The 14,055-nt window shown below is 34.8% G+C and overlaps 1 protein-coding gene across 1 annotated transcript in view; it reads right to left on the reverse strand.

Annotated features, from left to right (window-relative positions):
* Positions 1-14,055, reverse strand: part of Malrd1 (MAM and LDL receptor class A domain containing 1) — a 638,713-nt gene that overhangs the window by 426,318 nt on the left and 198,340 nt on the right. The window contains exons 20-21 of the mRNA XM_076872892.1: positions 5,579-5,755; positions 4,181-4,343 (exon numbers count right to left, since the gene is read on the reverse strand). Coding sequence (XP_076729007.1) covers positions 4,181-4,343; positions 5,579-5,755 — 340 coding nt within the window. The remainder of the gene's footprint in view (positions 1-4,180; positions 4,344-5,578; positions 5,756-14,055) is intronic.

The following is a 14,055-nucleotide window of genomic DNA, read 5'->3' on the forward strand; positions in this document are numbered from 1 at the left end:
AATGGGTCCTAACACACCAGATTGAGTGTAAGTGTGTGTGTGGGGGGTATATGTGTGTGTGTGTGTGTGTGTGTGTGTGTGTGTGTGTGTAGACACATAAATAGCTGCATAATTTTAAGGTAGGATTTTCTAAATGGAGCAAGTAAGGAAGAAACTTTAGGAAATGACAAATTTAACTACATAAATTGGAAACCATCTATGGTTCAAACATCACCATGGAGACATCTGCTAAAACATGATGAACTTATCATCTGACAATGAAGACTACAACATCAGGATCATTTGTATAAACCTTCAAGTTCACTTTTAAGGGCCTTATTCTTAAACATTAATGGAGACCCAAGGATTATCAAACAAAAGATAAAAGTCTCTATATGCAAAAAAGACATCCAAGCAAACAGTAAAAGACAGAAAAGAGAAACAGAGATAATGTAGAAAGAAAAAGTCTTAAACAAGAAACAGGAATCATAGGGCTTAGGAAACTAGGGATTTAGCACTCTATACTGGCTGAAGGAATGGACCAGAAAAACAGCTGTGTTGGCAGATTACAGAGGGAAGTGTAGGTACACGTGGCAAAGACCTTGACAGGAAGGCCTTCCATGAAAAGTTGGGGTGGGGAGATGAGGAGATGAGCTTAAGCATTTTATTTATTTTTTATTTATATATGGCAGCAGAATGCATTATACTTCTTATTACACACATAGAGCACCATTTATCATATCTCTGGTTGTATACAATGTATATTCACACCAGTTTGTGTCGCCATACCTGTACTTTGGATAATAATGATCACTGCATTCCACCATCATTTCTAACCCCATGCCCCCTCCCTTCCCCTCCCACCCCTCTGCCCTATCTAGAGTTCCTCTATTTCTCCCATGCTCCCTCTCCCTACCCCACTATGAATCAGCCTCCTTATATCAGAGAAAACATTCGGCATTTGGTTATTTGGGATTGGCTAACCCAACAACTGGAAGTTAACACTGATGTTGGGGAAAAGAGCATGAGGTGCATAAAACATCTAAGGAAAATAAATGAGGCACTTGCTAAGTTTAATGTAAACTATGATATTGTAAACGAAAGAAGCAATCATCATGAAACATCCAACACAGAAGTGAAAAAAAGAACCAGAGTACTGCTGAGATAAAATAATTAAACCAAGTTGTATATAAAAATATTAGAAAGATGGGGGAGATAAAAAGGGGGTTGGGAGGGCACTAGGAGTTCCATTTCTTATAACAGGAAGTCAGTAGTAGAATGAATCGGACATTAGTTTCCTATGTGCATGTATGATTACATGACCAATGTAATTCTACATCATGGACAACCAGAAGGATGAGATTTTATACTCCATATATGTATAATATGTCAAAATATATTCTACTGTCATGTATAATTAATAAGAAAATAAAAAATATAGTCTAAAGTTATTAAATCAAGACTTGGATGTGTATTATTTTATAAATAAGGACCAGTTACCTAGACCAGTTACTCATAAAAGGTAGAAGAGTGAATAGGGTCCTAGGGTATAAGAAGACAGCACCAAGAAATTGGATTGGAATCCTTGGAAGTAATACAGTTATTTCATTATAAGATGGTCACTCCTCTTTCACTTTTTAGACTATGTGCATATAATCCATGTGATAAAAATTAATGTGTAAAATGTGATACACAAAATAAAAAAGAAAATAATAAAAACAAGAGTTTTTATAAAGGATATAAAGTTTTTTTATAAAAGATACAAAACATGCCTACAAAACTGTAAAATATTCTCACATTTTCAAAAATGAAAAAATATTAAAAAATGACAAAAAATTAATAGTGAATACAATAAGGAAAGAAATTGCATTTGATATCTAGTTTGCCCTTGCTTTATCTGCCCCAGCCATACTGGTCTTCTGGCATAGATGCAGTGCAGAGCATTTCCATTTGGGCTCCATTAGAAGAATCTATTCATTACACATTAACCCCTTCCTTGTTGCCATTTTTCTCTATAGCGTATGTCTCCATCTGAGTTGCTCTCTATTTATTGGTTTAGTAAAGTGTCCTTATGAGAGCAAGAATCATCTCTTTGATTCATTGGTTTATCTCCACAAGAACCATATTTCTCACATGATAGGCAGTTTTCTTTCCAGCAACTTTACAGTTTTAAGGTGAAATAAATTCAACTAGGAAGTTCACCAGTTGGGGACAGAGTAGTAAATTATTAAGTCTTCATATAGTAAAATGCAAACTATGCTGTAGATAAAATTTAATGGCATGACATCACAAAGTGAAAAATACACTCATACATCCATACAGAAAATCTGGACATTTACTCGTATTCATATGTATATAAAAAACACACAAAAGAATAGAAAGGAAAGAGACAGTAAAAGGGAAAAGAGGGAAAGAAATTGAAATAGGAAAAGACAAAACTGTAGACAAGGAAATGGAAAAGGAGAAGAAGAAGGGAAGGATTTGGTAAAGGGGAGGATGAACAGATCTTTTTTTGAGAGCATTATATTTTCACATAATAAGTGGGTTAATTTTTTTTAAAAAAATCACACATGCATGGAATTTGAGCTATTCCATTTCAGTCCCCAGTGTCTGCCCACCTTCCCTTTCCTCTTATCCCTCATTGTCCTCCCCTACTCTAGAATCCACTGTGCTGTATTTATATGTGCACACAGTGTATGATTTTGTTAAATTCATTCCTCACTTCCTCCCCTTTCCTGTCCTCCTTCCTTCTCTCTAGATCTCCTCCTTCTCCACTTATTTTATCTTTATCTTTATGATATTTGAGCCCCCACCCACCCACTTTTCCTTATTTTGCTGTAGCTTCTACATAAGAGAGAAAACATTCAACCTTTGATTTTCTGAGTTTGGCTTATTTCACTTAGCATGATGTTCTCCACTTCCAACTATTTATTGGCAAATGCCATAATCTCATTCTCCTTTATGGCTGAGTAAACCTCCATTGTGTATATGCACCACATTTTCTTAATCTATTCATCTACTAATGGGCATCTGGGCTGATTCCATAACTTGACTTTTGTGAATTTTGCTGCCAGAAATATTGAAGTGGATATATGACTATAGTATACTGAATTTAAGTTTTTTTTTTAAATAAAAACCAAGGAGTAGAGTAACTGGGTCATATGGTGGTTCCATTCCTAATTTTTTGAGAAATTTCCTTACTGCTTTCCAGAGTTGTTCAAATTTGCAGTCTCAACAACAATGTATGAATGTACCTTTTTCCACATTCTCACAGCATTTATTTTTATTTATATTCTTGATTGCTTTTGTGATGGAGTAAGAACAGATATTTAAAAAAAAAATTTTTTTTAGTTGTAGTTGAACACAATACCTTTCTTTTATTTATTTATATTTATGTGGTGCTGAGGATCAAACCCAGTGCCTCACACATGCTAGATGAGTGCTCTACTGCTGAGCCACAATACCAGCCCAGAACAGATAATTTTTTTTAAAGATAGAGAGAGGGGGGAGAGGAAGAGAGAGAGAGAGAGAGAGAGAGAGAGAGAGAGAGAGAGAGAGAGAATGAATTTTTTTTTAATATATATATATATTTTTTTAGTTTTCAGCGAACACAACATCTTTGTTTGTATGTGGTGCTGAGGATCGAACCCGGGCTGCACGCATGCCAGGCGAGCGCGCTACGGCTTGAGCCACATCTGCAGCCCAGAACAGATAATTTTTAAGAAAAATGTTAACAATGGTTTTCAAGATGTGGTGAAATTTATATATGTATATATGTGTGTATGTATATATATATATAAACACATACACACACACACACACACACACACACACACACATATATATTTTACGTATTCATGCTTTTCTCTAATTTCTATGACATGCACAACATTCATTGTTTTTTGGGTTTTTGTCAATGGACCTTTACTTTTTTTTATTTATTTATATGCAGTGCTGAGATTTGAAACCAGTGCCTCACACATGCTAGGCAAGTGCTCTACCACTGAGCTACATCACCAGCCCCAACATTCATTGCTTTTTAATTTTCTTTTTCAATATTCTACGAAAGAAGACATTTGGTGCTCTCATTATTTAACTTAAATATTCATCTTTACTCTATAGCACTGGCCTACAACAAGAATTTGAAAGTCGCTTGATAAATATTTCCTACAAAAGAGGTTAAAAAATATGGGTTACTTACTTTGTATGATCTACTGATGGCCTGTGGTCTTCTTCCCCATGATGAATACTGTTTCCATTACCAAGTCCCCACCTGAATATGTTTGAATCTTGGTATAAATTTGCTTGGAATGGCAGATACCATTTACACAAGTTTTTTTTCTCAAATGTGCAAACTTCCATAACTTGGATAGAGTAAAACAAAGAAAAGAGTAAGTCACAATAAATAGGTTAATGAATAGCAATTTCTACTTATACAGCACTTTCTAACTTTTGGCTTTTAAAATAATAATCTTAATCCTAAGAACCATTAAAATAATTAGCAAGTGGTTTGCATAATCACTAGGAGAGTTTCAAAAATATCTAGGTTATTCTATTCAAAACTTGATAGTAATAGAAATATGAGAATAACTGCATTTGCTAATAATCTTCTCTTATGCAGAGGTGAGATTTTAAGTAGCTGCTGGCAGCAACAGAAGCATTGCCAGTCTTATGACTTTTCAGCTTTGACAAGTATATTCTTCTTTGTATGGTAATATTAAAGAGCAAAATTTTAGTTCACTCTCTAGAGAGGTTATTGCAAATTCCAAGCCACATAAGTTCAAGGCAATATGATTTACAATGTTTGATATTGCTTTTGTTTCCTTAAAAGTTTTTTTTTTTTAAGTTTTTTGTAATGATTGTATTCTAATATCACAGGAAATTACAAGCCCAGTGAATTTTTTGGTTATACGAGTTTTATACGAGAATGTTTTCTAAATTTTTACATTCTTTTTTTTTTTGCTCTCTCTGTGAGCACACATCTATCTATCTTAAATTCTGTTGTTAGAGTAAAAAAAAATCAATTCAATGATTTCCTATGTGTACTATAGAAAACCCAAAGTGCACTCCATCTTTATGTCATTAACAGTGACTGCACTACTTCCATCATTTAGAAACTTAAGTATATGTCCCATCTGTACTAAAATTGTTTTCCTTATGACCTCTACATATTTGACATAGTGTTCACTGTTAGATGTGCATTTTGGCAATGGCCAAATTTGAATTAATGAATCTAATTGGAGGAATTATAATGCTGCTTCTCTAAATAGTCCATATTGAATGGTGTTAGGAGTAGATACAAAAAGGGGAATGGATAAAGAACAGGTAGTAAATGGTAATCTCTGAGTCAAGTATAGTTAAAAAATAGTTTTGAATGCAAAACATTAATCTAAAGACACTTTCCTGTTTAGGAGCCTGCTAGAAAAATGCATGCCAATTTTTCTACTATAAATTTTATATTAGTAGATCTTACACTAAGAAGTACTCTAAGCCGAGCTGGAAATTTTTATGACATTAGGCTGTACTACTTAAGATTGTACTAGCATTTTCTTATCTATTTTATGGCTACAGTCAATACAAAATTTAGGAATTCACTTACCACACGATAATTCATCTGATTTGTCAGGGCAGTCATATCTAAAATCACATTTCTGAATCTTTTCAACACAGTGACCATCAGACCTACAGACAAATTCATTGTCTGTGCAGTTGTTTGGAGGTAATGTTACTGGCACAGAAGTTTCTGGTGGAGATGGAATGTCCACAGGCAAATTACCTTAAGAAATAATACAGGTGAATTACTTAGGGGTTCTCCCATTTCTTTCAAGAGTTTACACAATGAAGATTTCCAAATACATGGAAAAAGAGTTCAGAGCACTCCAAATAAATGGGATCCCCAAAGACATGGCATAGAAGATCAGTGGGAACTAAGAGAGTTTTAGATGCTGGTATTGAGAAGCAGAGCCAAGGTCTGGATAAACCTTCTAATCCACTAGGTAAATAAACTTTGTTCTTCCACTGCTGCAATGAATTTAACATCTCCTCATCTTTATTCCCAATATTCTCACAAGACTCAACTTTGCAGAATAAACTTGGACCAGAAGTCTTCATCTTACGTTTGGAACAACTAAGTTTATCACTTCTGAAATTATGGAAGTTGGAAAATATTTACAGAAGTTGATTGTTTATACATGAAATTGTTTGATATGTATGTGCAACATCTCTGTGTCAAGCACATAATGGATTCCCCAAATCTAAATCCAAAATGCCATCTCTGCCATAAGAAATTTTTTGACTAGTGAACAAAATAGTCAAATATAATTTTCATTACTATTCTATGTAATAACTTTTGACACAAGTTATAACTCCATGGAAGCAAGAATGACATCTTTTCTTTCACCTTTGTATACATAGCACAATTCTTAGACCATTGTATTTGGTAGTTACACTATCATTAGCAAGTGACCAGATGGGTGGGGGAAAGATGAATGGATGAATAACACAGAATTAATGAACAAATGTAAAAATTAGCAGTGTATTAAAAGAATGCAGAGGAAAAGCATGTATCAGATGGGATTAAGATTTCTTGGCAAGATGGTACCTAAACTAACAAAATAAGTTCACCTGGTAGATGAGTAGTGATACAAGGTGTTTATGGCAATGAGAAAAAAAAATTGACCTGTTGGTTCTTAATACTGACAGATTTTGGCTTGAGGATATCTTGTGATATGAGAGTGTATGTGATTGACTATTTTGACCTGGTATACAGTTACCAGGTCAAAATAGTCAGGTGAGACCAATTTGGGATTGTGTAATAACTCAAGAGACTGTGGAGAAATACCAAGATACCAAATTTTTATTTCAAGAAATATCTTTTTCTGGTGTTAGTATGGAGGATTTGTTGGAGGTTACTCTGACATGGGGAACCCAGAACAGTTATATGATTTCTTTCATTTTGGCAACTAATAAACCAAAACTGACATGGTTTAGAGGTGAGAGCAAAGATCCAAGCTGTAGTAAACATTCAGTACTTACAGAATTTGGGATTTGGGTTAGAAGTTTGAGAAAAGTTCAGCATGTAATACTTTATTTCATAAGCCAATTTCTGAAGCAATTCAGAACTAAGAGTGACAGCAGATTAACAGATCAACATATCAATTTTTACACATGAATGTAATATTCATGACTTGTATCAATAGTCAAATAGAAACCCAGAAATAAACAAACTCTCTTAAGTTCTAGCCTCTCTGTGTAGATTGACAGAACAGACGATTTAACCAGATCTCAATACTTCCTATAACTAGTTAGCACCAAAAAGAAAAGACAAATGAGGAACCAGGAATGCACCCAGTTTCTGTTTGCAAATTCACACATCCATTGTGTGTGAATTCTTCCTTTGGGGAAAAAAAATGGATATGAGGAGGTACAGGGACCAGGAATCTTAGTCCACAGAGTTCAGTCTACATGAAAAGAGAGATAAAGACCAAAGAAAATGTCTCCTAATGAAATAGGGGTGAGTTAAAAATGATGAACAGAGTAATCAACAAATGATCATACTGTTCTCTGAGATGAGATATATGAGAGAAGGAGTCAGTTTGTGGGGACAGAAAATATTTTCTATCTTAAGATAAAAACAGTCCAAAAAAGCAGGCCTCAGCAGGTCAGAGAGCTCACTCTCCCCCAGGTGCATGTACCCACCCCCAGGGGGATGTACCCACCCATATCAAAGTCACACAGTAAAATAAGAACACAATTAGAAGTGAAAATTGTTATTTTCCAAAGAAATCTTGTTCACCTAGTGTTAATTATAAAATTTGAAAAGATTTAAAAGGAAAGTGAATTAAATATTTTAATGCTGATAATTATGAAGATCATGGTGGACACAGTTTAGAGGAAGGTAAAACCAATAAACTGTTGAAAAAATTACTTCATAATAAAGTTAAATGAGATTACAGTACTTCTACTTCTTTTTTCCTTTCTCTAGTTTATTTCAAGTCAATTAAAGGTGACCATAGTCAGAAAATATAAAATGGAAAATTCCAGAATAAACAATTCATAAGATTTAAATTACACACCATTTGAATAACATGATAACATCTTGCATCATCTTTCTCTGTCCTCCTTGGGACATGAATCATCCATCTGTTCAGTATATCCATGATGTATATACCACCCAGCTATTAGTAACTTAGTAAGCTTTCTCAGCTATCAGATTGACTGTTGAAGTATCACAATGATTATGTTCAAGCAATCCTTATTTTACTCAATAATGTCACCAAAGTACAAGAATAGAGACATTTATGACCTGAGTATGGCAAAGAGAAGATGTAGAAAACTTCTTTAAAGTGAAAGGTAAAAGTTCTCAGCTTAATAATGGAAAAAATCATATGCTGAGGTTGAAAATATCTATGGTAAAATATTTACCAGTGAAATTGTGAAGAAAGAAAAGTGAACTTATGCTAGTTTTGTAATCACACTTCAGATTATAAAAGTTATGACTGCAACACATGGTAAGTGCTTAGTTCAGATGGAAAAGGGCATTCGTTTCTGGGCGTTAGACATAAACAGAAGGGCTGGGGTTGTGGCTCAGTGGCAGAGCCCTTGCCTAGCATTCATGAGGAAAAGAGGGTTCAATCCCCAGCACTACATAAAAAAAACTAAATAAAGTAAGACATGAACAGAAAGTATGTTCCAACTGTGAGTATCATTTTATACCATAAAGCATTATCTTATACAAAGAATTCAGCAAGGGGTTCCCTGAAATGAGAGTCCAAGTCATCTATTGCAAGTAGGGGATGGTTACACAGATTTAGAAGCAGGTTTGGATTAATAAATATAAAAATTACTGGAGAGGCTGCATCTGTCAATGTAGATGCTGTTGCCACATTTCTGGCAGACTTGAATAAGTTGATTAAGGAGGCATCCAAAGCATGCCTTCAATTATGATGAAACTGAGCTCTTCTGGAAAAAGCTGCTCAAAGGGACCTATATTTAATAAAGTGCACAGGAGACAGCAGGAATAAAAAATAGAAAAGAGATTAACTCTGGTGCTATGTGCCAATGCTTCAGGATGTATGGTAAAGCCAAACACAGTGTACAGAGTGTAGAATCCACAAGCTCTCAGACAGACAAACAAAAAAATTTTCTGTGCATATTCTTGCCATATAAGGAGAAAGCATGGATGACAGACATTTTATGTGGAATGGTTCCACCGATGCTTTATTCCAGAAGTGAAAAACTATTTGGAAGAGGAAGAATTGGAATTTAAAATTCTCGTAATAATAGACAATGCACCTGGTCATCTTGAATCTGTTTGCTATGAAGATGAAAATTCTGAGGGTGGATATTTATCTTCAAGTACAACCTCAGTTAGCCTCAGCTACATACATCAGGGCATTATCTGATCTGAGAGAGTCACACACACACACCTGAAATTTGAAAATATTTGATCAGCATTTGATGAAGACCCTGATCTGGACATAATGCAGTGCTGAAAATCATTCACTACTGCTGATGCAATAACACTCATATAAGACGTAATAAATGAATCAAATCTAGAAATTGTAAATACCTTCTGGAAGTACTTACAAAGCAAAATCATGAGTGGTTTCAAAGGTTTCTAGGCATGGATAGAGAAATTAGAAAAGTATTCAGAAGAGACTTATTTCTGAAGAAGAATTTGCTAATAAACTTGATGAAGAAGTCTAAGAATATATTGAAGTGGTAACAGATGAGGAATTGGAAGAACTTGTTATTTACAGAGGAAAAAGGAGGAAGAGGAGGAGGAGGAAGGGGCGGAGAACAGCAAGAAGAATGAGGAGGAGGAGGAGCAGCAGCAGCAGATGAAGCAAAACCCATAATATGGACATTACAAAAATCGGCTTAATTATTTCAAATTAAATAGACATTAAAGGAAAACATTACGGAATAAAACCTTTTGATGGAATCCAGAATAATCATCTCTGTGATCACTGAAGGATTAACAGCTCCACACTAATATTTGATATTAAAAAAAAAAGAAGAAGAAGAAGACTGACAACAAGAAGTTCTGATTACAGTGTTCTTTGAAATGACTGCAAAAATTCTTCAACTGTGTTAAGGATTCCCAACCATCACAATCGTCTATGCCTGTCATCAACCATTGACATTGTCTAGGGCTTGACAATCCAGGATCAGTGGAAACAGATGACCTTCCTTTGGACACATCATAAGGTCAAGAGTAGCCTCAGGCTGTCACAATGCCTGCATCATTCACCACACTCCATCTCATGACCTAGGCATTGTGCCATCTCACCTATTTACAAGAAGGGCAAGTACAGTACAATAAGGTATTCTGAGACAGCGAGAGACAGAACCCATATTCACATAACTTTTATTAAAGTGCATTTTATTAAAGTATATTACAATACTTGTTCTGCTTAAGTTATTGTTAGCTAGTTACTGATATATGTAAAACTTTGTATAAACTTTATATTTTGTTTCCGGAACTACAAAACTATTTGAAAAAATAAAGGAATATAATTTAAAATCCTATTAATAATAGACAATGTAGCTGGTCACCCTGAATCTGTAGGTGGGAAAATATAGCTTATATAGGATTCTGTACATAATGAAGCTTCAGACATCCACTGGGACCTTTAGAACATATTGTCTGTGGCTAAAAAGGGGACTACACTAGACAATTTACTCACTTCTGATTTTATTGCTTTTCACTCTAGAGAAGAATAATTTTAGGGCAACAAAAACTTAGTAAATTGAGTGTCACTAGGTCTATACAAGTTCAGAGATGTACCCTCTTGAAAGAAAAGAGACTTCAGTTATCACTGTTTCATGTTTAATAACATCTTCATACTACTAGACTGTTTTTTATTGTGCCTATTTATGAATCACTGTAAACATTTAAAAATTAAGAAAATAATATGATAGACACAAACCCATCCCAAAGACCAAAGGAATTGTTACTATAGCATTGTTTCAGATTCTTAGAAAATGGAGAAAAGAGAGAAATTTTATATAAACCCATTTTCCATTCCTTATTTTCCACTACTCTCTCATTGCCTTCAGAGACCACTCTTATCCAAGTACTCTACTGTACCAACATATTTTCCATGAAAGTTTTCTAATTTTTTTTTTATTATTTTCATGGTGGTTAAACCCATATGACATTAGATTCACTATCATAACCATTTTTAAGTGTACAGTTTAAAGACATTAAGCATATTAACAACTCTGTACAACAGATCTTTACACCTCTTCATCTGCAAAACTGAAACTATATCTATTAAATACAACTATCCTCTCTCCCAGCCCTTGCAAACCACCTATGTCTGTTTTTATAATTTTGACTACTTTGATACTTTTTAAAAGTTTTTTTAGTTGTTTATTTTATGGTGGTGCTGAGAATTGAACCCCATGCCTCATGCATGTTAGGCAAGCACTCCACCACTGATCTACAAGCCCAGACCCTACTTTGATATTTTTTGAGTCAAAGCATACAATATTTGTCCTTTTGTGACTGGCTAAATTTAATTTCCCATGATGTCCTCAAGGTCTGTCTTCTGTCTTAGTTCAGGTTTCTATAATGATGATCTTAGACCTGGAGATTTACACCACCACTAGTTGTTTCAGCCATTGTTCACCATTTGTTTAGGAGGCTGGGACATTTGAGGTCAAGGTGCAAGGATATTGGTATCTTATGAGGGCCCAATTCCTGGTTTGCATGTGAAGATTTTCTCCTTGGTTCCTTCGTGAAATGAAAAATGAGGGGGAAAAAAACAGCTCTCTCGTGTCTTTCCATAACAGCACTAATTCCTCTCAAAAGGGGTCCATCGTCATTACCCATAACTCCCTAAGGACCCACATTCTACATAATCACATTAGTGGTTAGGTTTCAACATGAATTGGGGGGAACAAAACATTCAATTTACAGCATTCACACTGCAGCAAGTGATGATATTTCCTTATTTGAAAGGCAACATAATACTCCAATCTATGTGCATACTACATTTTCTTTATTCATCTGTCAGTGAACAGATTGGTCCTTTCAACAACAGTGATGACAATAAAAATAATAATAAAGATAATACCATAAACATGGGATGTGCAAATATCTCCTCAAGTTAGAGTATGGAGAATCTTCAAGTATGGAGATTCCTCAGAAAACCTGGAATGCAACAACCATTTGACCCAGCTATCCCACTCCTTGGTATATATCCAAAGGACTTAAAATCAGCATACTACGGTGAAGTAGCCATACAATTTTTATAGCAGCTCAATTCAAAATAGCTAAGCTATGGAACCAACCTAGGTTCCCTTTAACAGATGAATGGATAAAGAAAATATGGTATATATAAACAATGGAATATTACTCAGCCATAAGGAAGAATGAAATTATGGCATTTGCCAGTAAATGAATGAAACTGGAGACTGTCATGCTAAAGTGAAATAAGCCAATCCCCAAAACCCAAAGGCCAAATATTCTCTCTGATATGTGGATGCTAACACATGATGGTTGGGGGGAGGGTAGAAGTTCATTGGATTAGACAAAAGGTAATGAAAGGTAGGGATGGGAGATGGGATTAAAAGGACAGTAGAATGAATCAGACCTAAATTTCCCATGTTCATATATGTATACACGACCAGTGAAACACCACAAGAATGGGATCCTATTTAGGATATGTTATATTCCACATATGTATAATATGTCAAAATATATTCTTTCATGTATATGTAAAAAGAAAAAATAAAAAAACTTAAAAAGAATATTATGTTTTGGATTCTTTTGGATATATAACTGAAAATGGATTGCTGGGATTCTAGTTTTAAGTTTTTGAAGAATCACCATACAGTTTTCCAGAATACCTACACAATTTTATGTTCATACTAGCAGTGTACAAGATTTGTCCCAATCCTTCCCAACAGTCATTAGTTCCCATTCATTTGACGGTGGCCATGTATTGCTTGAGAGTGATATTTTTTTTCATTTGCATCTCCCTTATGATTAGTGAAGTTGAGTATTTTTTAAAATATGTTCTTGGTGCATCTTTCTATTCTCTGTGGCCCCATTCTGATTATCTCTTTCCTGTCAGCACTTAGATTTAGATTTGAACAAGACAGAAACCAGTCTGAGAATAAGCCACCAAAAAAATCGTGATGGTGGACATTTAACCCTTCTTCATTCCACCCAGGGGAGAAGCCAGGAGGTGAAGTTTGCTCTCAACCACATGAAACTGTGCTGGGGGCAGGGCTGTGTTGAAACAAGGACATAGATCTTCCCAGGTCTTTGATATGATTGACTTAATGCTCACTTGGGATGCAGGACCCTCTTAACTGTTTTCTTTGTTTCTCACAAATGCCATTGATCCATGCATTATGATTAGATGGTATTTCTATAGAAAAAAAAGGTGGGGGCTTTCCATTCAGCTTTATGCATATCACCCTCTTTTGTTAAGTTATATTTAAGAGACTTGAATTTTTAGAGCAGTTCTAGATTCACAGCCAAATTGAAGTACAGAGAGTCCCGTATAGGACATATCCTGATACCTTCATAGTTTCCCTATCAGTACTCTGTATCAGAATGGTACATTTGTATAACTGAGTGAACCTATATGGACACATCATTATCAGCCAAAGTCCATCTTTTACTCTGTAGTTCACTTTTGGTGCTATAAACTCTCTGGGCTTTGACAAACGTATAACGGCATGTATCTACCATTTTACTATTATACAGAATACTTGCATTTCTCAAAAAACCCTTTGTCTTCCATCTCTTCATCCCAACCTATCCTCTTAACACTAGTAACTACCAATCATTTCACTGTCTATAGTTTGGGCTTTTTCAGAATGTCATATTATTGGAATCATCTAGCATGTAGCCATTTCAATTTTTTTTCACTCAGTAATATGTATACAAGCTTTTCCCATGGCTTTAGTGTCTCCATTTATTGTTTGATTTAAATTTTTCATATGAAATAATATTCCTTTTTCTGGATATGCCCCATTTTATTCCTCCATTTACCTACTTAAGGGCATTATTGACATTGTCCCAAGTACTAGTAGTTATGAATCAACTTGCTC

Source organism: Callospermophilus lateralis, chromosome 13 (assembly GCF_048772815.1).
Source record: "Callospermophilus lateralis isolate mCalLat2 chromosome 13, mCalLat2.hap1, whole genome shotgun sequence".
Classification (NCBI taxonomy): Eukaryota; Metazoa; Chordata; class Mammalia; order Rodentia; family Sciuridae; genus Callospermophilus; species Callospermophilus lateralis.